At 39.8% G+C, this 26,441-nt stretch overlaps 1 protein-coding gene across 9 annotated transcripts in view; it reads left to right on the forward strand.

Moving 5' to 3' along the window:
- Nucleotides 1-26,441, forward strand: part of ATXN3 (ataxin 3) — a 77,740-nt gene that overhangs the window by 35,907 nt on the left and 15,392 nt on the right. For 5 of the 9 annotated variants that reach the window (XM_036882159.2, XM_036882157.2, XM_036882158.2 and 2 more), the window contains 4 exons: nucleotides 465-552; nucleotides 11,548-11,680; nucleotides 13,901-14,067; nucleotides 15,425-15,521. In XM_036882159.2, the coding sequence (XP_036738054.1) occupies nucleotides 465-552; nucleotides 11,548-11,680; nucleotides 13,901-14,067; nucleotides 15,425-15,521 (485 nt within the window). Of the gene's footprint in view, nucleotides 1-464; nucleotides 553-11,547; nucleotides 11,681-13,900; nucleotides 14,068-15,424; nucleotides 15,522-26,441 lie in introns of those variants that run through there. The other 4 variants (XM_036882160.2, XM_057488204.1, XM_036882162.2 and 1 more) reach the window with 3 other exon arrangements.

Genomic DNA, 26,441 nt, shown 5'->3' on the forward strand with positions numbered 1-26,441 from the left:
GTGGCTTTGGGATCTTTTTGAAATGAGTTGGTGAGTACATACTCCCTTCCTAGAATGTCTGCCTTTCTCACAATTGAAATCTCTTGACCAAAACTTAGCAGTCACATCAATATAATGTGATTAGATTAGAGTTTACTGATACTTTGGGGGAAAAAAAAAGAATTTTTGCTATCAATAAGACACTTTTGTGTAGTCACTATCTATCAAAGTATTTTTGTGGGAGGGATTTCCAGTTATGGCTCAAGGCCAACTTTTATTTTTGTAAAAGCAATTAATAATAATAAATCTACAGCATTCTATTTCAGGTTTTTAAGATCACATTATTTAATTACTTTAAAATGCACTTTGACATGTTTCCAGTATTTAGACAGTTTTACTAAGTTTAGATGGGTTATATCTTTCCTTATTATGTGGTATTTCAGTTGTAATGTACACTAACTTAAACATTGACAATTTTTTTCCAGTGGTTCAACTTGAATTCTCTCTTGACGGGTCCAGAATTAATATCAGACACATACCTTGCACTTTTCTTGGCTCAGTTACAACAGGAAGGTAAAGACTGAACATTTTATAATGTATCTTTCAAAGTATCTAAATGAAACTAGCTCATGAGAAGAGAGTGTAACAGTGTTCTGTGGCAGTAGCAGTGAGATCATCTTTACGTGGTTCCCGAAGTGAACATTAGCCAATTTGGGTGGTACTATTGAGTCCAAGGTCTCACTGATGCCTGGTGCTCTCGGAGTGTGCTGCTGCCTTTGCGGCCCGCTTGTCAAGGCTCCTCTTCCTCGCCCCACAGACAAATAGGGTCAGGGGGCGGGATGGGTGTTCTTGTTTTCCTTGCTCCTTCTAGGCCACTGTTCTTCCTAAACACTCTAGCTCCTTGAAATATACACCACTGGATGAAATTCTCCCTGATCTTTGGCAGTCATCTGTGATCCTCCTCTTAGGATTTTGGGATTTGACTCACTGTCTTTTATTCCAAGTCTTTTCATCATTCCTAGTGATTTCTACATCAAAAACCAATCCAATCCAATACCTTGTTTCTTACGTCCAAAGATAATTTTCTTCTCACTTCTCTTGTCATTTCTGATAACCATACCACTTTCAAATCCCACTTACAAGCATCCTACTCTGAGTGTTGCCTGCTATCTTTATACCATATTTTCTCTATTTTTCCCATCCCAACAATTTTTTTATTAAAGTATCATTGCTGTACAATCTTACGTTCGTTTCAAATATACAACACAGTGTTCAACAGTTATCCATAATATTAAATCTTCACCCCCTCTAGTGCAGTCACTATCTATCAATGTAGTAAGATGTTACAAAATCATTAACTCTATTCTCCATGCTATACTACTGTCCCCATAACCAAATTATATTGTGATTGCAAATTTTTGTGACCATTTATTCCCATCTCCTGACCCCCCCAACCCTTCCCAAACCATCCCCCTTGGTAACCACTAGTTCCTTCTAGATGTCTATGAGTCCACTGCAGTTTTGTTCCTTCTGTTTGCTTTGTTTTTATACTCTACATGTAAGTGAAATCATGTGATATTTGTTTTTTCTCCACCTGGCTTATTTCACTGAGCATAATACCCTCAAGATACATTCATGTTGTAATGGATGGATTTCATGTCAAATGGAAGGATTTCTTCTTATGGCTGAATAATACTCCATTGTGTATATGTACCACATCTTCTTTTATCCATTCATCTATTGATGGACACTTAGGTTGCGTCCATATCTTGGATACTGCAAATAGTGTGGCAGTAAACATAGGGATGCATTTGTCTTTTTGAATCAGGGATCTTGTTTTCTTCGGGTAATTCCTAGGAGTGGAGTTACTGAGTCAAACGGTATTTCTATTTTTAGTTTTTTGAGGAACCTCCGTATTGCTTTCCACAAGGTTGAATCAATATACATTCCCACAACGTGTAGGAGGGTTCTCCTTTCTCTGCATCTTTGCCAGCATTTGTTGTTTCTTGTCTTTTGGATGGTGGCCATCCTAACTGGTGTGAGGTGATATCTCACTGGTTTTCATTTGCATTTTCTTGCTGATTAGCAATGGGGAGCATCTTTTCATGTGCCCATTGGCCACCAGTAATTACTTCTTTGGAGAAGTTTCTGTCAGGTCCCCTGCCCATTTCTTAATCAGGTTATTTGTTTTTTGGGTGTTGAAGTATATGAGTTCTTTATATGTTTTGGCTATTAACTCTTTATCAGATGAGTCATTTATGAATATACTATAAATATATTCTCCCATACTGTAGGGTGCCTTTTTGTTCTGCTAATGGTGTCCTTTGCTGTAAAGAAGCTTTTTAGTTTGATATAGCCTGACTCGTTCATTTTTTATTTTGTTTCCCTTGCTTGAGATGTGTCCAGGAATAAGTTGCTCATGCTTATATTCAAGAGATTATTTTTGCCTATGTTTTCTCCTGTGAGTTTTATGGCTTCATGACTAACATTCAGGTCTTGGATCAATTTTAAGTTTCCTTTTGTGTATGGAGTCAGACAATAATCCAGTTTCATTCTCTTCCATGGAGCTGTGCAGTTTTGCCAACACCAGTTGTCAAAGAGGCTGTCTTTTCCCCATTGTATATTCATTGGCTCCTTTATCATATATTAATTGACCATATATGTGTGGGTTTATATCTGGGCTCTCTGTTCTGTTCCATTGATCTATAGATCTGTTCTTGTGCTAGTACCAAATTATCTTGATTACTGTGGCTTTATAGTAGAACTTGAAGTTAGGGAGCATAATCCCCCCAGCTTTGTTCTTCTTTCTCAGGATTCCTTTGGCTATTAAGGGTCTTTTGTGGTTCCATATGAATTTTAGAATTATTTGTTCTAGTTCATTAAAGTATGCTGTTGGTATTTTGATAGGGATTGCACTGAATCTGTAGATTGCTTTAGACAGGATGGCCATTTTGGCAATATTAATTCTTCCTATCCATGAGTACAGGATAGATTTCCATTTATTGGTGTCTACTTTGATCTCTCATGAGTGTCTTACAGTTTTTAGAGTGAAGGACTTTCACTTTCTGGTTAGATTTATTCCCACATATTTTATTCTCTTTGATGTAATTGTAAATGGAGTTGTTTTACTGATTTCTCTTTCTGTTATTTGTTCATTTTTCATTGTTAGTATACAGGATTGCAACAGATTTCTGTATATTTTGTATCCTGCAACTTTGCTGAATTCAGTTATTCTAATAGTTTTTTGGTAGAGTCTTTAGGGTTTTCTATGTATAATATAATGTTGTCTGCAAAGAGTGACAGTTTAACTTCTTTAACAATCTGGATGCCTTTTATTTCTTTGTGTTGTCTGATTGCCGTGGCTAGGACCTCCAGAACTATGTTGAACAAAAGTGGTGAGAGGGCATCCTTGTCTTGTTCCCCATCTCAGAGGAAAAGCTTTCAGCTTTCACTGTTAAGTATGATGTTCGCTGTGGGTTTGTCATGTATGGCCTTTATTATATTGAGGTATGTACGCTCTGTACCCATTTTGTTGAGAGTTTTTATTGTGAATGAATGTTGCATTTTGTCAAATGCTTTTTCAGCATCTGTTCATGTGATTTTTGTCCTCCTTTTTGTTGATGTGTATATGTTGATTGATTTTTGAATATTGTACCATCTTTGCATCCCTGGAATAAATCCTACTTGGTCATGATGGGTGATCTTTTTGATGTATTTTTAAATTGGGTTTGCTAATATTTTGTCAAGGATTTTTGCGTCTATGTTCATCAGGGATATTGGTCTGTAATTTTCCTTTTCTGTAGTGTTTTTTTGTCTGGTTTTGGTATTAGAGTGATGCTGGCCTCATAGAATGAATTTGGAAGTATTCTCTCCTTTTCTACTCTTTGGAATACTTTAACAAGGATGGGTATTAGCTGTTCTTTATTTTTATTTTTATTTACTTTTTTATTTTGGTATCATTAACATACAATCACATGAGCAACATTATGGTTACTAGATTCCCCCATTACCAAGTCCTCACCACATACCCCATTACAGTCACTGTCCATCAGCGTAGTAAGATGCTATAGAGTCACTACTTGTCTTCTCTGTGCTATACTGCCTTCCCCGTGCCCACCCATGTTATGTGTGCTAATCGTAATGCCCCTTATTCCCCTTCTGCTTCCCTTCCCACTCACCCTCCCCAGTCCCTTTCCCTTTGGTAACAGTCCATTCTTGGGTTTTGTGAGTCTGCTGCAGTTTTGTTCCTTCAGTATTAGCTCTTCTTTAAATGTTTGATAAAATTCAAAAAGATTGAAATTGTGAAGCTGTAAAGCCATCAGGACCTGGGGTTTTGTTTTTAGGTGGTTTTTTGATTACCAGTTCAATTTCATTGCTGGTAATTGGTCTGTTCAGATTTTCTGTTTCTTCCTAGGTCAGTCTTGGAAGGTTATATTTTTCTACAAAGTTGTCTATTTCTTTTAGGTTGTCTAATTTATGGGCATATAATTTTTCATAGTATTCTCTAATAATTCTTTATATTTCTGTGTTGTCTGTTGTGATTATTCCTTCTTCCTTTCTGATTTTGTGTATGTGTGTACACTCTCTTTTTTTCTTGATAAGTCTGGCTTGAGGTTTATCTATTTCTTTTATTTTCTCAATGAACCAGCTCCTGGTTTCATTGTTTTTTTTCTATTGTTTTATTCTCTATTTATTTCTGCTTTGATCGTTATTATGTCCCTCTTACAAGTAACTTTGGGCTTCATTTGTTCTTCTTTTTCTTGTTTCTTTAATTGTGAGTTTATACTGTTTATTTGGGATTGTTCTTGTTTTTTGAAGTATGCCTATATTGCTATGTACTTTCCTCTTAGAACTGCCCTCACTGCATCCCACAGGTTTTGGGCTGTTGAGTTGTTTTCATTTGTCTCCATGTATCGCTTGATTTCTGTTTTAATTTGGTCATTGATCCATTGATTATTTAGAAGCATGTTGTTTAGCTTCCATGTGTTTGTAGACTTTTTGTTTTCTTTGTGTAATATATTTCTAGTTTTATACCATTGTGATTTGAGAAGTTGCTTGATACAATTTCAATCTTCTTGAATTTATTGAGGTTCTTTTTGTGGCCTAGTTTCTGATCTATTCTGGAAAATGTTCCATGTACACTTGAGAAGAATATCTATCCTGCTGCTTTTGGGTGGAACATTCTACAGATATCTGTTAAGTCCATCTGATCTAATGTATTGTTCAGTGCCTCTGTTTCCTTACTTATTTTTTGTCTGATTGTTCTGTCTATTGAAGTGAGGGGTTTGTTAGTCTCCTAAAATGAATGTGTTGCAGTCTGTTTCCCCCTCTAATTTTGTTAGTATTTGTTTTACATATTTAGGTGCTCGTGTACTGGGTGCATAGGTCTTTATAATAGTTATATCCTCTTGTTGGACTAACCCTTTGTCATTATATAATGTCTCTCTTTGTATCTTGTTACTCTCTGTTTTGAAATCTGTTTTATCTGATAACTACTACTGCTTTTCTCCCTGTTATTTGCATGAACTATCTTTTTCCATCTCTTCACTTTAGTCTATGTCTTTGGGTCTGAAGTGAGTCTGTTGAAGGTAGTGTATAGATCTTGTGGGGTCTTGTTTTTTTTTATCTATTCTGCCACTTTATGTCTTTAGCTTAGTGCATTCAGTCCATTTGCTTTTAAGGTGATTGTTGATAGATATGTACTTATTGCCATTTCATTAATTGTTTTCTGGTTGTTTTTATGTCTCCTTGCTGTTTTTCTTCTCATACTCTTTTGTTATTTGATGGATTTCTTTAGTGTTGTGATTAGATTGTTCTTTCTTTTTTGTGTGTGTGTGTATCTGTTGTAGGCTTTAGTTTTGTGGCTACCAAAGGTTCAAAGATAGCTTCCTTGCTATCTAATAGTCTATCTTCAATTGCTGATTACTCTCTTTAAAACACAATTTAGAAGTAATTTTTTTTCTTTCTTCTTCTTCCTCCTCCTCCACACTTTATGCATTAGCTGTTGTGTTCTGCACTTCTTGGGTATCCCTTGACTGATTTTTTGAGTATTTGATTTAATTTCATACTTGCTTGGTAATTAATTGGTCTACTACCTTTACTGTGGGTTTATTTTCACTGGTGAAAGCTATTTAGTCTTAGGAACATTTCCATCTATAGAAATCCCTTTAACATATCCTGTAGAGCTGTCTTAGTGGTGGTAAATTCCTTCAACTTTTCATTTATCTGAAAGCTGTTTAACCCCTGTTTCAAATTTAAATGATAGTCTTGCCAAGTAGAGGATCCTTGGTTGGAGGTCCTTCTGTTTCAATACATTAAATATATCATGTCATTTCCTTCTGGTCTGTAAATTTTCTGCTGAGAAGTCTGCTGATAGCCTGATGGGGTTTCCTTTATAAGTAATCTTTTTTCTCTCTCTGGCTTTTTTTGGTACTCTCTCCTTGTCCTTGATCTTTCCCATTTTAATTATCATATGTCTTGGTGTTGTCCTTCTGGAGTTCCTTTTGTTAGGGGCTTTCTGTACTTCTATGACCTGAGTCTATTTCTGTCCCCAATCTGGGGAAGTTTTCAACAACTATTTCCTCAAAGAGACTTTCAATCCCTTTGTCTCCCCCTTTTCCTTCTGGTACCCCTATAATTGAATATTATTCTGTTTGGATTCGTCACACAGCTCTCTTACTATTATTTCATTCCTAGGGATCCTTTTTATCCTCTGTTTTTTGGCTTCATTTTTTTCTTGTTCCATAATTTCATATTTTTTACAGCTTTAACCTGTGATAATCTGCTATTCAATCCTTCCAGTGTATGTTTGATTTCAGATACTGTGTTCCTCAGCTCTGAGTGACTCTTTTGCACATCTTCTATCTTTTTGTTGAAGTCCTCCCTGAGATCTTGAATATTTTTCTATAGATCCATGAGCATGTTTATGACTTTCATTTTGAAATCTTTATCAAGAAGATTGGTGATTGCTATTTCATTCAGCATTCTTTCTGGTGTTTTGTCTTGTAGTTTTGTTTGGAACATATTCCTCTGCCTCCTCATTTTGCCAGGGTTTCTGTGTTTCTTCCTATGGAGTAATAGCTTTATGGAGGAGGCACCCTATAGTGCCCAGAAGCTCAAGACTCTTTACTTTGGGGTGTGGGAGCCCCAGCTGTTGGTGTGCAGTAGCCAGGGCCACCTCTCTGTCTGGCTTATAGTGGTTTGATTCTAGGCAGTTTGCTTCAGCTGTGCCTTTGTGATTAGTGCAGAAGTCTGCTGAAGTAGCTGTGGGCTGGGCTGCCCTCTGCCTGGCCAGCAGCAATGGCAGGGGCCACAGGTGCACAGGATCTGGTGCCTGCAGGGAGGAAGGAGCTTCCCAGGCACCTCCCTGGTTGGAGAAAGCTAGGAGAGCCTCCCTGACAGCAAAATCTGACACTGTTGCTGGGCCTCATGGGTTGTTCGCTGGCTGTGCATACAAGGAGGAGTCTTGGGGCTGCGTTGCCAGCAAGGTGGATGGAGCATCTGGGGCTCTTGAGAGTTCCTGATCTGTTGGGCCAAGGGTGGACTGGGAGGTATCATCCACCTGCCCTTTATCCTGAAAAGAGAGCTCCATCCAGCACTCGCCCCTGTGGAACCCTCCACTGCTGGGAGATCTTTCAGACTGCCCACCTTGCTTTTGTCTGGGTGGGGGAGTGGTAGGGAGAGGCAGGGCCAGGGTGTTGGAGCATGCCTGTTCTCCACAAGCAGCTGGAATCTCAGCCTTCCCAAGTGTTCTGCCTGTCTTTGTTGTCCAGACCCACTAATCACCAGAGCACCATGTAATGTGAGCTTGTTTTCCCAGAGCAGATCTCCAGGGCCAGATGTTCAGTGATTCTCAGCTCCTATCCTCTCTTTCTCCATTCCTCTTTCTCCCACTTGTGGGCTGGGGTGGGGGGAGGGCTTGGGTCCCACCAGATCTTGGCTTTGCCACTTTACCCTTTTCTGTGAGGTCTTTTCTTCTTCCCCAGGTGTCAGTAGTGAGTTCTGCGTCTTCAGGTCATTTTCAGGTTTAGTTGTATTTGCTGTACTTTCTTCTTTTATGTGTTTTTGGGAGGAGGATTACTCCTTGCCTTCCTACTCTGCCATATTTTTCCATGATTTCCCCCACACCAACCATTTTTTAAACCCTACCCAGAGCAAAAACATTCCCTTGGATCCTTGCTTCCTGTCTTATCCTGCTGCTTTTCTATAGCCCATCATTATAATCCCTCATTTGCATTCTTCAACTCCTTTCTCCTTCTTGCTGCCATCATACTTTCATGACAAAATTCCAACCCTGGTTGAAACCAAATCTTGGGCTTGTCCACTCCTGCAGCAGAGCAACTGAACATGGCTGAGTAATAACATAAAATATGATTATTTATATTGCTTTAAACTTATAATCACAAACTTCAAATGAGCCTTTGTTCTTATAGTAAGCTCACTTAACTACTCTCCAAGATGATTATGTCACAACCTGTCTCTTCAGAACTCTCCCTGATGCCTAATTTATGGCCTGCCTTTATATTCTACTAAAAAACAGAAGCAATTGAGAGAGAACTTCCTCATCTTCCTACAAACAAATCTATCAAATTACCTATTTTCTTCCTATGCTTTGAGTCTATTAAAATAGATAAATTGTCCCCCATTCCTAAGACCAACCTCTCCACTTTGGGGCCAGATCCCAGCTCCTCTCACCTACTCAAGATCTTTGCTCCTGGTTTTGTCTCTCCATTCTTGGGTCTGACCATTTACCCTGACTTTTCTGTATTATTTCTATTAGCAGAAAATAAACTCTTTATCTTCATTGATTAAAAAGAAAAAGCCTCTCTTAACTCCAGGGAAGTCCAGCTGCTTCCCATTTTTATTTTCCCCTCTAGTGTATCATCTGCTGTTTATGAAATCATTCCAGTCACACTGTCATAACCCGTGTGAAAACATAACAGTGTGAAAAACCCTCTTCTCAGCATCACCAATGGTCTCCATGTTTGCCAGTTCCAGTATTCAATCCTGTCTTTTTATTTGACCTCATCTTATGTAAGGGTATAGTTAATTATACCCCCTTTAAACAAAACTTTCTTTCTGAAAATTATTTCAAACAAATACAAACTTAGAGAAAATAATGTGATGAACTCTCATGTATCCTTCACCCAGCTTCTCATGACCAATCTTGCTTTATCCATACCATACCCGCTTCCTTCCCCTGTTTATTTTGAGCAAATACTCAACATCTTATCATTTTCTGTTTTTTTTAAGTAAAATCCTTAAAAGCAGGACTCTTTAAAAAGTGTTCTTTTTTATATAGCCCCAATACCATAAATTCACCTAAAAAATTTAACCATAATGCTTTAATAACATCAAATACAATTTCAATATTCAAATCTCTAATCTCTTTGGTTGTCTCTTATGCTCTTTACAGTTTAACCAGGTCAAAATAAGGTATACTGATTGTGTTAGATTGATATGTCACTTAAATCTAACTATAGGTTTCCTTATTATTTTTTCCTTGATTTTTTTGAAGATACAGGGTTATTTGTTCTTTCCCCAATTCTGAATTTTTCTGATTACATCTTTATTTTCCTCTGAGCCCCGGATGCCCAGTGGAGTGGTCCTTAGATTTAGAGGCTTGATCAGATTCAGATTGATGTTGGGGAAACGGTGGGAAACTTCAGATGGTGTGGCACTTGATGTCTGGTTCTTTTCTGTTTTGTGATTTGAATAGCTATAGATCAATGCCTAGATCCATTATTTCATTAAGGATTGCAAAATTGTGGTATTTGATTCATGTCATTACATAATTTATCAGCTGGAATACTTACATACAAACAAACTTTTCCCTCATCAGTTATTTGGTAAAGAGTTCACATGGGAAAAGCAGGATAAATATTTATTTCCTTTTATCAGTTTTTAAAATGAATTGGTTTCATTGTGTCCATCCTCCAACGGTAGCCAGTTAGTTTGGGGTTCTTTGCTTATTTGTTTGCTTTACTAAAGTGTCACTGTAAACCAATCCATTAAAACATAGTTCATGTGTTTCAGGCCACTGTAATTATTATTGTTATTAATACTCAAACTGTCCCATCTTGGACCAGGGGGGATCCTTTAGAAGCTGACTCCCAAATTTCAGAAATGACCACTGTAGCCTTTCAAGGCTTTCTTTCTCATATGCCATCTTATTCAAGCTTTTCTTGTATATTTATTCCCCTTTTAGTAATGTTGTCTAGAGGTCAGTCTGGGCACTGGTGTGCTTATTGCCACTGGGTTGGTCATGTTGTTCCTTCCAACTCACATGTAGGTTTATAGTGTTTCTGCTTCTTTGATTTTATAAAGTGACCTGGCGTTCAGTCTTTCGACAATTTCTTGATTATGTACTGTCCTATTACTTTAAATATATCTAAATAAAATCTATGTGCGCATAAGTCCTAAACTTTTATCCGGCCTAGAGATCTACCCTGAACACCTAACTCTTAACTTTGTCCAATCTCCACTTGGGGAATCCAGAAAGGATTTTAAACTGAGCATGACTACAGAAGACTGATTTTTTTTCTCCTCATGCATGCTATCCCTCATGTTTTCCATTTCAGTAAGGATCACCCCTCTTGTACTCTGGTTCCTATATATATTATATTGGTAAAGCAGCCCAGAGTGCTTTTTTAAAAATGTAATGCTTATTATGGGATACCCTCACTCTTCACCCCTCAGTGTCTCCTCAGCACACTTACAATGAAATCCAAAGTCTTGAATAAGACCAATGATATATACCAAAGTTTAAGAGAAATTTATGGTAGAAAAGCTTAAATTGGTTAGAATGACTTAGGTAGAGTCCACCCACAATCAGTTTTTGTGTGGATTATCCAGCTTAGAAAACTGGCTTTCTAGAATCATATTTATAAAAAATTTTACGGGATCAGTGTAATTCTTTTAAAACATGAACCATGTCTTCAACATCTTGACTAGATTTGGGGTGTTGGCTTCCCAGCTCCTGTTTTTAACTGGGGGGTGGGTTGTGTGTGTCAGGGTTGGGGAGGGGGTCCAGCTGTTTCCACAGATGAGTCATTTTACTCTTGATTCATATTATTACACACATTATTTTGGGTTCTTGCAACATCTCTTAATGAAGGTACCAGTATTATCTGTTTTAACAATTGGAGAAACCAAGATATAGATGGGTAGGTAATTTACTAGAGACCGTGCAACTAGGAATTCTGAATGCTAGAATTAAAACCATGGCAGTCTGACTCCAAATTCCTTACTCTTAGTCCTTTACTCTGCCTCTGTTAACATTTTAATGAGTAGCCTACTTAGTCCAGCACTGTTTTCATAGGCCCTTTCAGATGTGGTTCATTTATTTCTCATAGTCACTCTGTGAGGTGGCTCTTCCCTTTTGCAGATGAAAAAAGTGAGACTTTAAAAGAAGTTTACCCTAGGGCACCCTGCCTGTAAGTGTAAGAACGTTGTTTGAACCTAGGTCTTTCTGGCTCCATGGCTGGAATTCTTCCAACTCCACTGTCCTTTTTAATTGACTTTGAATCTCTTAATAGCTGTTTTAGTTTATTTTTGCCTTTTTTTTAGGTTATTCTATATTTGTTGTTAAGGGTGACCTGCCAGATTGTGAAGCTGACCAACTCCTGCAAATGATCAGGGTCCAACAGATGCATCGACCAAAACTTATTGGAGAAGAATTAGCACAATTAAAAGAACAGAGGTAAAATTAAGCCTGCAGTATGGAATAAATGATAGCATTTCACTACAAGAATTAAATTTTTTCATGCTTACATTGAATGTGTCATCATTTCTATTGTTGATGTTTTTAGATCTTTGTATTTTAGTGAAGTTTATTGGTTCAAATTTGAATCAACTCTTTGAACTACTTAAATAATTTAACTTAGATTCTCAGCACAACATAACTTTTTATTAATAGGCCTTATCTGCCAGAGAATGTATAAGTTTTTTGGTTTTATTTTGTTTTCTTATTAAGGTATCATTGATTTCCAATCTTATGCTCAGGTTTCACATGAGCAACACTGTGGTTACTACATTCCCCCCATTATCAAGTCCCCACCACATACCCCATTACAGTCACTGTCCTATAGTAAGATGCTATAGAGGCACTACTTGTCTTCTCTGTGCCATAATATACTTCCTTCCCCATGTCCCCCCTATATTATGTCTGCTAATCATAAAACCCCTTAATCCCCTTATCCCTCACTTTCCTCTCATTCTCCCCAACCCCTTTCCCTTTGGTAACTTAGCCCATTCTTGGATCTGTGACTCTGCTGCTATTTTGTTCCTTCAGTTTTTGCTTTGTTGTTATACTCCACAGATGAGTGAAATCATTTGGTACTTGTCTTTCTCCACCTGGCTTATTTCACTGAACATAATACCCTCTAGCTCCATTCTTGTTGTTGCAAATGGTAGGATTTGTTTTCTTCTTATGGCTGAATAATATTTCATTGTGTATATGTACCACCTCTTCTTTATCCATTCATCTACTGATGGACACATAGGTTGCTTCCATATCTTGGTTATTGTAAATAGTGCTGCGATAAACATAGGGGTGCATATGTCTCTTTGAATCTGTGATCTTGTTTTCTTAGGTAAATTCCTCAGAGTGGAATTCCTGGGTCAAATGGTATTTCTATTTTTAGTTTTTTGAGGAATCTCCATATTGTTTTCCACAATGGTTGAACTAATTTACATTCCCACCAGCAGTGTAGGAGGGTTCCCCTTTCTCCGCATCCTCACCAGCATTTGTTGTTGCTTGTCTTTTGGATGTTGACCATCCTAACTGGTGTGAGGTGATATCTCATTGTGGTTTTAATTTGCATTTCTCTGATGATTAGCGATGTGGAGCAGCTTCTCATGTTCCTGTTGGCATCTGAATTTCTTCTTTGGGGAAGTGTCTGCTTAGATCCTCTCCCCATTTTTTAATAGGGTTATTTACTTTTTGGGTGTTGAGGCAATAGGGTTATTTACTTTTGGGTGTTGGGTGTTAAGGTTATTTTGAATTTTAACCCCTTATCAGATGGGTCATTTATGAATATATTCTCCCATACTGTAGGATGCCTTTTTGTTCTGCTGATAGTGTCCTTTGCTGTATGGAAGCTATTTAGTTTGATGTAGTCCCACTTGTTCGTTTTTGTTTTTGTTCCCTTTGCCTGAGGAGATGTGTTGAGGAAAAAGTTGCTCATGTTTATATTCAAGAGAGTTTTGCCTGTTGTCTTCTAAGAGTTTTATGGTTTCATGACTTACATTCAGGTCTTTGATCCATTTCAAGTTTACTTTTGTGTATGGAGGTAGACGGTAATCCAGTTTCATTCTCTTACATGTAACTGTCCAGTTTTGCCAACACCAGTTGTTGAAGAGGCCGTCATTTCCCCATTGTATTTCCATTGCTCCTTTTTCATCTATTAATTGACCATATATGCTTGGGTTTATATCTGAGCTCTATATTATATTCCATTGATCTATGGGTCTGTTCTTGTGCCAGTACCAAATTGTCTTAATTACAATTGTAGTAGCTTTGTAGTAGAGCTTGAAGTTGGGGAGCATAATCCTCCCCCAATTTAGTCTTCCTTCTAAGGATTATTTTGTCTATTTGGGGTCTTTTGTAGTTCCAAATGATTTAGAACTATTTATTCTAGTTCATTGAAGAATGCCATTGATATTTTGAAAGGGATTATATTGAATCTGTAGTGCACTTTAGGCAGGATGGCCATTTTGACAATATTAATTCTTCCTACCCAAGAGCATGGGATGTATTTCCATTTATTAGTGTCCTCTTTAATTTCTCTCAAGAGTATCTTACAGTTTTCAGGGTATAAGTCTTTAAGTTTCTATTTACATAGAATCTTTGGGTTATAAATGTCTTTATATCTGAAATAGAGACTGGTCTGCAATTATAATCAGTGCTTTTGTTCTTTAGAGTCCAAAAAACAGATCTAGAACAAGTCTCAGAAGCAAATGATGGGTCAGGCATGTTAGACGAAGATGAGGAAGATTTGCAGAGGGCTTTGGCACTAAGTCGCCAAGAAATTGACATGGAAGACGAAGAAGCAGATCTCCGCAGGGCTATTCAGCTCAGTATGCAAGGTATAGACATTCTGACATGTACTTTTATTTGTTGTTGAAAAATTAATTCAGTTTATCCTTAGTTATCCTGGAAGTTAATTGTACTATTAATAGAAGTTCCTGGACAATTACTGCAGAAACAATGGTGATGTACAGTGACTATTATTTTTTAGCTTTCCTTTAAGGTAAATTACTTGATAAACCTATATTATGTTAGGACTAGTTACATTTTTATTTCTGGTTATTCCATTTGGTTATAATGTACTAACACAGCAATAAACTGAGGTTAGTCTTTGTGGGGCAAAATGGGGAGGACACTTACTGAGACCAGCTGTCTTATACATGTATGCTGTTGGACCCAAAGGAGGCCTAGACAGAGAATATAAATAGATTTTACAAAAACTAATACTTAATGGCTATATAACTTAACAGCTGGAGCCCACTTAGATGGGCCCCCTTTTAGAGTGCTATAAGCTGAGGAGAGTAAAGACAGGTCCTCTGGGGAATGCAGGTACAGGGAAATGTCTAGGACACAGCTTAAAGTGACTTAGCTTTAAAGTGTGAGGGGTTTGAGGGTTTTCTTTGTTTTTTTTTTTTTAATCTTATTAGGGTGAATTTGACTTCTACTTTTGAATAGAATTACTCAGTTGAATTCCTTAAGTATGTAGAGAAAAATTGAGGTTCAATTATGAAGATTGTCCTTTTTATCCTTTATTTTATCCTGAACTTCTCTCAAGCATCCTAGCATATCTCTTGAGTATTCCATATATGATGTGCAGTCCCACTAATTAAAGTCCTGTTGGATCAGACCAATAATGGACAGACAACAGCTTTTATAATTTCAGATACTTTTGTATATTCCACTCTTCTTCCCACTTTATTTTACAATTTGTGCAGAATCTATGGTTGGTACAATTATTAAGTGAGAATATGGAAACATACATAAGTTATTGTGGTCTCCAAATGTTTGAGGATAGAGGAATACAGAGAATGGGTTTGTTTTATGATCATCCACATTTAGGTTGTTTCTAGGAATGCTGTGCCTTTGAAAATACAGATTTTCTAATAAGTTAAAGAGAGCACACAAGTGTGGTGTCAGTGGCTCTTCCTACCAGGTGGCTTGTTAGACTTACATCCTCACATCTGCTACGTCACAGAGGGATGACAGCTTGGTTGCCATGCACACAGGTTAGATTTGAATAGCTCTATTCAGGCTTTTCCTGGGAACTTTCAGAGCCTTTCCTATGTTTACAGAATAGTAGCAGAATATTTTTAAGAAGAAACTTTTTAAAAGCTTGCTCAAGTAAGTATAAACATATCATTGTTTGAATTGGTAAATAAAATGATTGTTTTTCATACTGTTTTCTTTTGTTTTCAGGTACTTCCAGAAATACATCTCAGGATATTCTACAAACATCAAGTACACCTCTTACTTCAGAAGAGCTACGGAAGAGAAGAGAAGCCTACTTTGAAAAGTAAAGTAGTTGGTACAATGTTAAAATCACATATTTAATATTTATTTTTTCTATTTAGTCTATTTGTAAACATTTAGCTTTGGCTTAAACTATTTATTTTAGGGTTCTCTCCTTTGAAGAGATTATTTACTGCCTGATTCTTGTGAACATTTGAATGCATTTTTAAAAAATTTACAGCAAATAAATAATGAAATGTAGTTTTAGGGCACCTTTGCCCCAGTATTAATTAAATTTACCTGAAATAGAGTGAACGGAACTCTGTAAAACTTCAGTCATCAAAAGAAAATGGAATTGGGTCAAAGCAAGAATAATGCCAAATGATCTTCTGAATATACTTGTTTACCTGACCGACCCTGCAGAGTTCTTCTGTCAGTTAACAGGAAAAACAGCATTTGCAGCAGGGGAGCACACTCCCAAAAAGAAGGCGGTGCTGAATTGCTCTGCTCATTGCCACTTGAGGGCAGGTACTATAGGCCTGTCATCATCAGGGACATGAGGGCAAACCATAAATCTAAATCATCAGTTTCTAAAACCTAGTTTGTGCCCAGCTTTTATAAATGCTCTCAAAATAGAAAATAATAAATCACCCTTTCTAGTACCTATCATTCACAAGTCTTCTTTTTTCTTCTTTTAATGATGATACTCCATCTTAAAGGTTACTTGGTGTATACTAGGTATTCAGATACTCTGATCCTAAGTCAGAAACTAAAAGTCAGTGGCTGAATCTGGCCTGTTAATTTAATTTCATCAATTCTAACATGCACATATTTTCACATTTCAACATTTCTATAGTTGAGAAGCATCTTAAACCATAATTAGCAGCATTTTAGTGGTACCTAAAATATTGGAGCATTTTACATTTGATGATGTAATGAAGATTATATTTACCTTGTTTTCTGTTTGTTTTTTTTAAGTCACAACTCAGAAGTATATGAAGGAAGGTTCTGATCAACTGACATCCTCTTAATGTGAGATATTTCCAGTCTTTATTCAGTGATAGATGCATAGATGTAATTACATATAAAATTTCAAAATAGTGCTTATTAGTGCCTTTCACTTAAAAATTTTTTTTCATTTCAGAATATATATATATATATATTTTTTATTCATTTTGTTATCATTAATCTACAATTACATGAAGAACATTAAGTTTACTAGGCTCCCCCCTTCACCAAGTTCCCCCGACAAACCCCATTACAGTCACTGTCCATCAGCTTAGTAAGATGCTGTAGAATCACTACTTGTCTTCTCTGTGTTACACATCCCTCCCCATTCCCCCCTCCCACATTATACGTGCTAATTGTAAGGCCCTCTTTCTTTTTCCCCGCCCTTCTCCCTCCCTTCCCACCCATTCTCCCCAGTCCCTTTCCCTTTGGTAACTGTTAGTCCATTCTTGGGTTCTGTGATTCTGCTGCTGTTTTGTTCCTTCAGTTTATCTTTGTTCTTATACTCCACATATGAGTGAAATCATTTGGTACTTGTCTTTCTCCGCCTGGCTTATTTCACTGAGCATAATACCCTCTAGCTCCATCCATGTTGTTGCAAATGGTAGGACTTGTTTTCTTCTTATGGCTGAATAATATTCCATTGTGTATATGTACCACATCTTCTTTATCCATTCATCTACTGATGGACACTTAGGTTGCTTCCATTTCTTGGCTATTATAAATAGTGCTGCGATAAACATAGGGGTGCATCTGTCTTTTTCAAACTGGGCTGCTGCATTCTTAGGGTAAATTCCTAGAAGTGGAATTCCTGGGTCAAATGGTATTTCTATTTTGAGCTTTTTGAGGGACCTCCATACTGTTTTCCACAATGGTTGAACTAATTTACATTCCCACCAGCAATGTAGGAGGGTTGCCCTTTCTCCACAACCTCACCAACATTTGTTGTTGTTTGTCTTTTGGGTGGTGGCCATCCTCCTGGTGTGCGGTGGGTGATATCTCATTGTGGTTTTAATTTGCATTTCTCTGATGACTAGCGATGTGGAGCATCTTTTCATGTGTCTGTTGGCCATCTGAATTTCTTCCTTGGAGAACTGTCTGTTCAGCTCTTCTGCCCATTTTTGAATTGGATTATTTGCTTTTTGTTTGTTGAGGTGTGTGACCTCTTTATATATTTTGGATGTCAACCCTTTACCTGATCTGTCATTTATGAATATATTCTCCCATACTGTAGGGTACCTTTTTGTTCTGTTGATGGTGTCCTTTGCTGTACAGAAGCTTTTCAGCTTGATGTAGTCCCACTTGTTCATTTTTGCTTTTGTTTTCCTTGCCCGGGGAGATACGTTCATGAAGAAGTCACTAATGTTTATGTCCAAGAGATTTTTGCCTATGTTTTTTTCTAGAAGTTTTATGGTTTCATGACTTACATTCAGGTCTTTGATCCATTTCAAATTTACTTTTGTGTATGGGGTTAGACAATGATCCAGTTTCATTCTCTTACATGTAGCTGTCCAGTTTTGCCAGCACCATCTGTTGAAGAGACAGTCATTTCCCCAATGTATGTCCATGACTCCTTTATCATATATTAATTGACCATATATGTTTGGGTTAATGTCTGGATTCTCTAGTCTGTTCCATTGGTCTGTGGCTCTGCTCTTGTGCCAGTACCAAATTGTCTTGATTACTATGGCTTTATAGTAGAGCTTGAAGTTGGGGAGTGAGATCCCCCCTACTTTATTCTTCATTCTCAGGATTGCTTTGGCTATTCGGGGTCTTTGGTGTTTCCATATGAATTTTTGAATTATTTGTTCCAGTTCATTGAAGAATGTTGCTGGTAATTTGATAGGGATTGCATCAAATCTGTATATTGCTTTGGGCAGGATGGCCATTTTGACGATATTAATTCTTCCTAGCCACGAGCATGGGATGAGTTTCCATCTGTTAGTGTCCCCTTTAATTTCTCTTAAGAGTGACTTGTAGTTTTCAGAGTATAAGTCTGTAACTTCTTTGGTTAGGTTTATTCCTAGGTATTTTATCATTTTTGATGCAATTGTGAATGGAGTTGTTTTCCTGATTTCTCTTTCTGTTGGTTCATTGTTGGTGTATAGGAAAGCCACAGATTTCTGTGTGTTAATTTTGTATCCTGCAACTTTGCTGTATTCTGATATCAGTTCTAGTAGTTTTGGAGTGGTGTCTTTAGGGTTTTTTATGTACAATATCATGCCATCTGCAAATAATGACAGTTTAACTTCTTCTTTACCAATTTGGATTCCTTGTATTTCTTTGTTTTGTCTAATCCATGGCTAGGACCTCCAGTACTATGTTGAATAACAGCGGGGAGAGTGGGCATCCCTGTCTTGTTCCCCATCTCAGAGGTAAAGCTTTCAGCTTCTCAGTGTTCAGTATGATGTTGGCTGTGGGTTTATCATATATGGCCTTTATTATGTTGAGGTACTTGCCCTCTATACCCATTTTGTTATTTTTATCATGAATGGATGTTGAATTTTGTCAAATGCTTTTTCAGCATCTGTGGAGATGATCATGTGGTTTTTGTCCTTCTTTTTGTTTATGTGGTGGATGATGTTGATGGATTTTCAAATGTTGTACCATCCTTGCATCCCTGGGATGAATCCCACCTGGTCATGGTGTATGATCCTTTTGATGTATTTTTGAATTTGGTTTGCTAATATTTTTTTAAGTATTTTTGCATCTATGTTCATCAGGGATATTGGTCTGTAATTTTCTTCTTTGGTGGGGTCTTTGCCTGGTTTTGGTATTAGGGTGATGTTGGCTTCATAGAATGAGTTTGGGAGTATTCCCTCTTCGTCTATTTTTTGGAAAACTTTAAGGAGAATGAGTGTTATATCTTCTCTGTATGTCTGATAAAATTCTGAGGTAAATCCATCTGGCCCGGGGGTTTTGTTCTTGGGTAGTTTTTTGATTACCACTTCAATTTCTTTGCTGGTTATCGCGTTCGCTCCTTGTGGCGGTGATGACAGCGATACGTACACAGACCTGGTTCACTTCAGTTCTTTATTGTTGCTCAGAAGGTCGGGAGAAGGTGAGTGAGAAGAAGCAACAGCCGGAGGGAGCGAGTGAGAGGAAGAATGAGAGGAGAGAGAGAGAGCTTCTCTTTCCTGCTTATGCCTTATATAAAGGAAGCTGGCCTATGGTGATCAAGATCATGCGTGACCTTTAAGCTGATTGGTAGCATGCCTTCTGCATGAGTTGAGCACGAGTGCGGAAGCATGGGGCAAGCCTATAGGAGCAACTTCCTTATGCTAATGCCAGCAAACCAGGAAGGGTGGCGCCCAGGAAGCGGGCACCATCTTAGGGCATTGGTCAGCTACAGTGGAAGGGCGGTGTTCAGCCATAGTGGGACTCAGCCTCGGCCGTAGGCAGGCCCCTACATCTCCCCCTTTTTTGTTTTTTAACACAATGAGGCTCGGGGACCATGCCTGTCTTAGGTTGTCAGGGAGTCGCAACATCCTTACCCGTCATAGGGCAACAGACAGCTAAGGTCTGCGCCCTGTCTTAGGTTGGTATGCATACCTCCTGATCTTACCCGTCTTTGACTACTGGTCTAACATATTGAGCTACACCCTAGGGGAGATGCCTTCCTCTATAGCTGCCATGACCTGCACCAGAGCCATCCGCACTTCCCGATGTTGCCGTTGCATGGAACAGACTTTTCTCCCAAGTAGGAGAAGACCTACAAGGAGTAATATACCCATAACACCCATGCCTGACCAGGCTTTGGTGGCATTTAGCACGGCTTCAGCAAACTGAGCTACAGACAGTGCCTCTACCTTTTGGGAACTAACATTCAATATTTCTAGCTGTAGCTGAGTGGTGAGCACATCAAACTCACTGGACCAATTGGTGGATAACATCTTGCCTAATTCCCTGGACAGATTGGCAGCTTTAGAGAGGTCAAAGGGCAGTCATGGGAGCTGTCAAAGGGCAGATATGGGAGATTAAGTGTACTATTGGTAGAGAAAAAGGCGGGAAAGGTATGTGCAGTTTCAGTCACCGGGAGTGGTAGAGGCCAAGCCTTCACCAGACCCCATAGTTCTCTGGGTTCCGCTATCGCCTGCTGAAGGATCAGTAGCAGGATCAGCATCAGTGGGGTCGGCATCTCGCACTTCCGGCTCTGGTCTTGCCACTCTCCGTGTCAGGCGTTCAGGCACCCAGATGGGATTGTTTCGGTCCTGTGGGAAAACACAAACAGAGCCTCGGTTCCAGATTAACACTGGATCCGGGCCTTTCCATGATCCTTCCAATACATCCTTCCACATAACTGCGGGCATGTCTTTAGGCCTGGAATGGCGATTATGCCGCTCTGCTGCACTGTGGCCATCTTTGTCCAATGTCAAAAAATTTAAAATGAATAATATGATTTTAAGTTTGTCTCTGGGGGATCTGAAGTCTGCCCCTATTCCCCCTTTTTGTTTATAGACAGCATTTTTAAGGGTCAGGTTGGTGCGCTCTACCACGCCTTGCCCTTGAGGGTTGTAGGGAATACCTGTGATATGGGTGATATCCATTACCCTTAAAAATCTAAGAAAGGATTGGGATGTATATGCTGGTCCATTATCAGTTTTTACATGCTTGGGCTTTCCCCAGGCCGAAAACACCTGAAGGCAGTGAGTTATGACATCTCTAGTTTTTTCCCCTGTATGGCAAGAGGCGAAAATGATGCCTGAGCAGGTGTCAACAGACACATGAATATATTTCATCTTGCCAAACTCTGGAATATGAGTGACATCCATTTGCCAAATGTGATTGGGTAGTAGTCCCTTTGGATTGACTCCCTCTGAAACGGTGGGTAAGAGTGTAACACACCATTTACAACTTACTACTATGGCTCTAGCTTGGTCTCTAGTAATATTATATTTTAAGCGAAGGGTGTTTGAATTCACATGAAATTGTTTGTGAAATTGTGTGGCTTGTTCTACAGGGTCAAATATCACTGAGATGTTAGACTCACAGGTCAGGGCATCGGCACGTCTGTTTCCCTCAGCAATGGATCCTGGGAGGGAAGTGTGGGCTCTTACATGTCCAATAAAGAAAGGTGTTGATCGATCCCAGATCAGTTGTTGTAGCTTTCTGAAAATACTGGCAACGGGGAAAGACTGGCTAATATAACTTACATTCTCTAAGATGGACACAGCATTCACTACATACTGACTATCTGCTAAAAGGTTAAAAGGTTCCTGTGAGAAAAGTGTAAAGGCTTGTGCTACAGCCAACAGCTCTGTTTGTTGGGCTGAAGTGGTTGGAAAACTGAATGTCCAAGATTGGTCACCAGTGACCACAGTCCCAATGCCATTCTTTGACCCATCAGTGAACACCACCTTAGCCTTGGGTATGGGATTACATCTTGTGTTTTTAGGAAAGATGACGGGATTAGAGAGGCAGAACTGTAGCCAAGGATGTTTTGGGTAGTGGTTGTCAAAGGAAGCATTGGTGATGGTGTAAGCAACAGCCCATGCATCACAGCATGCAGTAAGACATTCAATCTGCTCAGCAGTATAAGGTGTTATTATTATGTTTGGGGGAATCCCAAATGTTTTTATAGCTGTCCTGATTCCCTTGATGATCAAATCAGCTATACTCTGAGGATACCATCTTAATGTTTTTCCTGGAGAGTGGGCCAGATATACCCAGAGAATTGGCCCTTCCTGCCAAAGTACCCCTGTTGGGCTATTATTACTGGGTATCACTATAAGGAATAGCAATTTGCCATAGTCTATTCTATCTACCTGGGCAAGCTGCAAGCGGGATTGGACTAGGCTCAAGGCTTCCTTGGCTTGCTTACTGAGAGAGCGCGGAGATGATAAATCAGAATCACCCTTCAGTGTCTCATATAATGGACTGAGCTCTTCATCTGTAAGCTTTAGGAATGGCCTTACCCAATTTATATCTCCAAGGAGTTTTTGAAAATCATTGAGGGTGCTTAGATGATCTGTTCTTATGATCACTTTTAATGGTCTAACAATAGTATCTTCCAATTTTATTCCTAAATACTGTTTGGTACAAGTTACCTGTACCTTTTCTGGTGCTAGTTCTAAGCCCCATTGTTTAAAATGTTCTCGCAAGAAGCAGAGGCCTTCTTCTACTACACTGTTCCTTTCATGACATAAGAGAATATCATCCATATAATGATAGATAATCACTTCAGGGAACCTTTTTCTAACTTCTGCCAGGGCCTTATGTACAAACAATTGGCACATAGTAGGGCTATTCACCATGCCTTGTGGCAACACCTTCCATTCATACTGCTCATCTGGGTGACCATGATTGACAGCTGGTACCTTGAAGGCGAACCTTTTACAATCCTCAGGATGAAGAGGGATGGAAAAGAAACAATCTTTGATATCTATTACAATGGTCTTCCAATCTTTTGGCAGGGCCACAGGCAATGGTAAACCTAATTGTACTGATCCCATGAGAATCATCTGATTATTTACAGCTCTTAGATCATGCAGCAATCTCCATTTTCCTGATTTCTTTCTTATGACAAATATGGGTGTATTCCATGGGGAAGTAGAACTTTGAAGATGCCCTGCGGCAATTTGCTCTTGCACTAATGTGTGGGCTGCTTCCCTTTTCTCTTTAGTAAGGGGCCACTGAGGAACCCACACGGGCTCCTCTGATCGCCATTGTATTTTTAGTTCTTGTCTGTCCTCAATGGCCCCGAGGAAAAACCCAGTCCTGGGCCTCCAATCCTACTGGGTACCACTCCTGAGAGCGGGATGGGTGTCTCTCTGCCAGTCAAATTTTTTCCTATGCCTCCGGTCCCTGTTTGGCCCTGCTTCCTCATAATGGACTTTGCCTGATTACTATAGAAGGTTTCTGTTGTTAGTTTAAGATTCATCTGGGTCAGTATGTCTCTTCCCCAGAGAGACACCGGTATGCTCAGCACATAAGGTTGAACCACTCCCTCATGTCCCTCCGGGTCCTTCCAGGGGAGTGTGGCAGCACTACATAATGGGGCTTGGGCTATGCCTAGCCCTTTTAAAGTCTGAGCAGCTCGGTTTAAAGGCCAATCTTTTGGCCACTCATCTTCCCTTATAATGCTGTGATCTGCTCCTGTGTCTAATAGTCCTAAGAAGTTCCTATCTCTAATCTTTAGGACAAGCATAGGCCTGTCTCCCAGCTCCATTGTGAAACAGGTCAGAGGGGCCCCAGATGATCCAAATCTGATTGACTTCTTTTCATGTTTTTATGTCCATATTGTCTATGCTTACTAGGAAGCATAAGAATTTGAGCAATGCGGTCTCCAGAATTGATGGCTGTAACGCCTCTTGGGGAGGAGACCATAATCTTTACTACTCCCTCATAATCTGGGTCAATAACTCCTGGGTGTACTATCAATCCTGCTTTGGTTGTGGAACTCCGACCCAATAGGAGTCCCACTGTATCCTTAGGTAATGGACCTTTAAAATCTGACTCTAGTAACTGGACCCCCATCTCGGGTATCAATACGAGTCTGGTGGTGGCACGGATGTCCACTCCTGCACTCCCTGTGGTGGCTCTCCTTGGTTCTTCAACTCCAAGCTGGATCCTTGATCTGTCAGATGAAAATATGTCCTGGGAATTTGTTGGATCACCCCATACATTTGAGGGTCCTGAGGTGGGGGGCCCGGCCTCCCGTTTTTTGCCTGCTGCGAGGGTAGTGGGCGTCCCTCCACATCTACTACTGATCTGCACTCTCTTGCCCAATGGTTTCCTTTTCTACATCTGGGACATAATCTCGGTTGTGGTTTGATGTTGGTCACACTGGCTCCTCCTCTGCCTAATTTCGGGCAATCTCGCTTTAAATGACCCATCTGCTTGCAATGGAAGCATGCCCCAGGAGGGGTACCTCTGCTACGTGCCTGTTGCAGTCCCTGAGTTATGGCTGTGGCTATCACTTGTCCTTGCACTACACTATCATAGATGTCTCGGCAAACTTTGAGGTACACATTTAAATCTTTATTTTTCCAAGGCCTGATAGCTTCTTTACACCATTTATTTGTTTGCTCATAGGCCAACTGTTTTACTAGGGGCATGGCTGTGTCAGCATCTCCAAATATACGGCCTGCGGTTTGCATCAGTCTCGCCAAGAAGTCTGCATAAGGTCATTTGGTCCTTGGAGTACTTTAGATAATTGACCCTGTAAATCACCAGTGCCCTGGAGTGTTTTCCAGGCCTTGACAGCTGCTGTAGCTATTTGCATATACACTGCAGGCGGGTAATTTATCTGATTATGCTGTCCTAAGTAAGGTCCTGTGCCCATTAGCATCTCTAGGTTCCACTGATTGTTCCCTGCGGCAGTGTTGTGCCGGGCAGTGTCTTGTGAAAGCTCTGCCCATGCAGTTTTGAATAGCAGGTACTGACCTCCAGTAAGGCATGCTCTGGCTACATTAGCCCAATCATCTGGTGTTAGATTCTGAGTGGCTAATGACTCCACTATGGCCACAGTGAACGCTGCTTGCACTCCATAGGTGGTGGCAGCTTCCTTTAGGCTTTTTACAAGCTTAAAATCTAGGGCTTGATGGTATCTTTGCTGGGTGTTTGGATCTTCTATTACTGGGAAGGCTGCATTCCCCTCCATGGTTAGCCATTCCCTCCATCTATTCTTGCCCAATTGTTCTTGGCACCCCTGGCCACCACAACATGAGTAACTCTGGTAATGGGGTGGCTCTGCTCTATAGGTTGGAGAGCAAAATGGATGATTTGGGGCAGTTGGCACAATCTCTTCTACCTTACTGCTCTTATTGGGGAGAGGGGCCGAACTAGTCTCTCCTTCCTCTCTGCTTATTCTCAGTTGGCTCAGTGAGGGGTACAATGTGGGCCGGTGTCCTCTCTGAGCAGCCCTAGCCTCTAACTCTTCTCCTGATAATTCTTGGTCCTCTTCCTCATCAGAGGACCCCCCTGTGTCAGAGGCTCTTTCTTCTTTCAAGAACCTCCTCTCCTTCCCTTATGGCTTATCACTAATTTACATTCGTCGCTATACCGCGAACTTTCCTTGCTTCGTCGCTATCCCGCGAACTTTCACTGGCGCTCTAACTTTTCATAACATTTTTGACAAAACAAAACAGTACAACAAAGAACACTATGACGGACAGACAAAACAGAAATCCCCACCACAGCCGCTTGCTATCTCCTTTCCTACTTTCACTTTGCTCGTTGGTCCACTCACCCTTCTCCTCTGCGGCGCCTTCCCGAGCGATCCTTCTGAATGGGGTCCACAGGTACTGCTTCAGGGTAAGAAGCTCTATGGCGTCCGCGTCGCCAGTTTCTCCTCTGGGTGGTTGGAGAAAAATTCCCGGGTTTCAGCTCCAGATACCGCGTTCGCTCCTTGTGGCGGTGACGACAGCGATACGTACACAGACCTGGTTCACTTCAGTTCTTTATTGTTGCTCAGAAGGTCGGGAGAAGGTGAGTGAGAAGAAGCAACAGCCGGAGGGAGCGAGTGAGAGGAAGAATGAGAGGAGAGAGAGAGAGCTTCTCTTTCCTGCTTATGCCTTATATAAAGGAAGCTGGCCTATGGTGATCAAGATCATGCGTGACCTTTAAGCTGATTGGTAGCATGCCTTCTGCATGAGTTGAGCACGAGTGCGGAAGCATGGGGCAAGCCTATAGGAGCAACTTCCTTATGCTAATGCCAGCAAACCAGGAAGGGTGGCACCCAGGAAGCAGGCACCATCTTAGGGCATTGGTCAGCTACAGTGGAAGGGCGGTGTTCAGCCATAGTGGGACTCAGCCTCGGCCGTAGGCCGGCCCCTACAGCTGGTAATTGGTTTGTTTAGATTTTCTGTTTCTTCCTTGGTCAGTCTTGGAAGGTTGTATTTCTCTAGGAAGTTGTCCATTTCTTCTAGGTTTTCCAGCTTGTTAGTATATAGGTTTTCATAGTATTCTCTAATAATTCTTTGTATTTCTGTGGGGTCCATCGTGATTTTTCCGTTCTCATTTCTGATTCTGTTGA

The sequence above is a fragment of the Manis pentadactyla genome, chromosome 11 (genome assembly GCF_030020395.1).
Source record: "Manis pentadactyla isolate mManPen7 chromosome 11, mManPen7.hap1, whole genome shotgun sequence".
NCBI lineage: Eukaryota > Metazoa > Chordata > Mammalia > Pholidota > Manidae > Manis > Manis pentadactyla.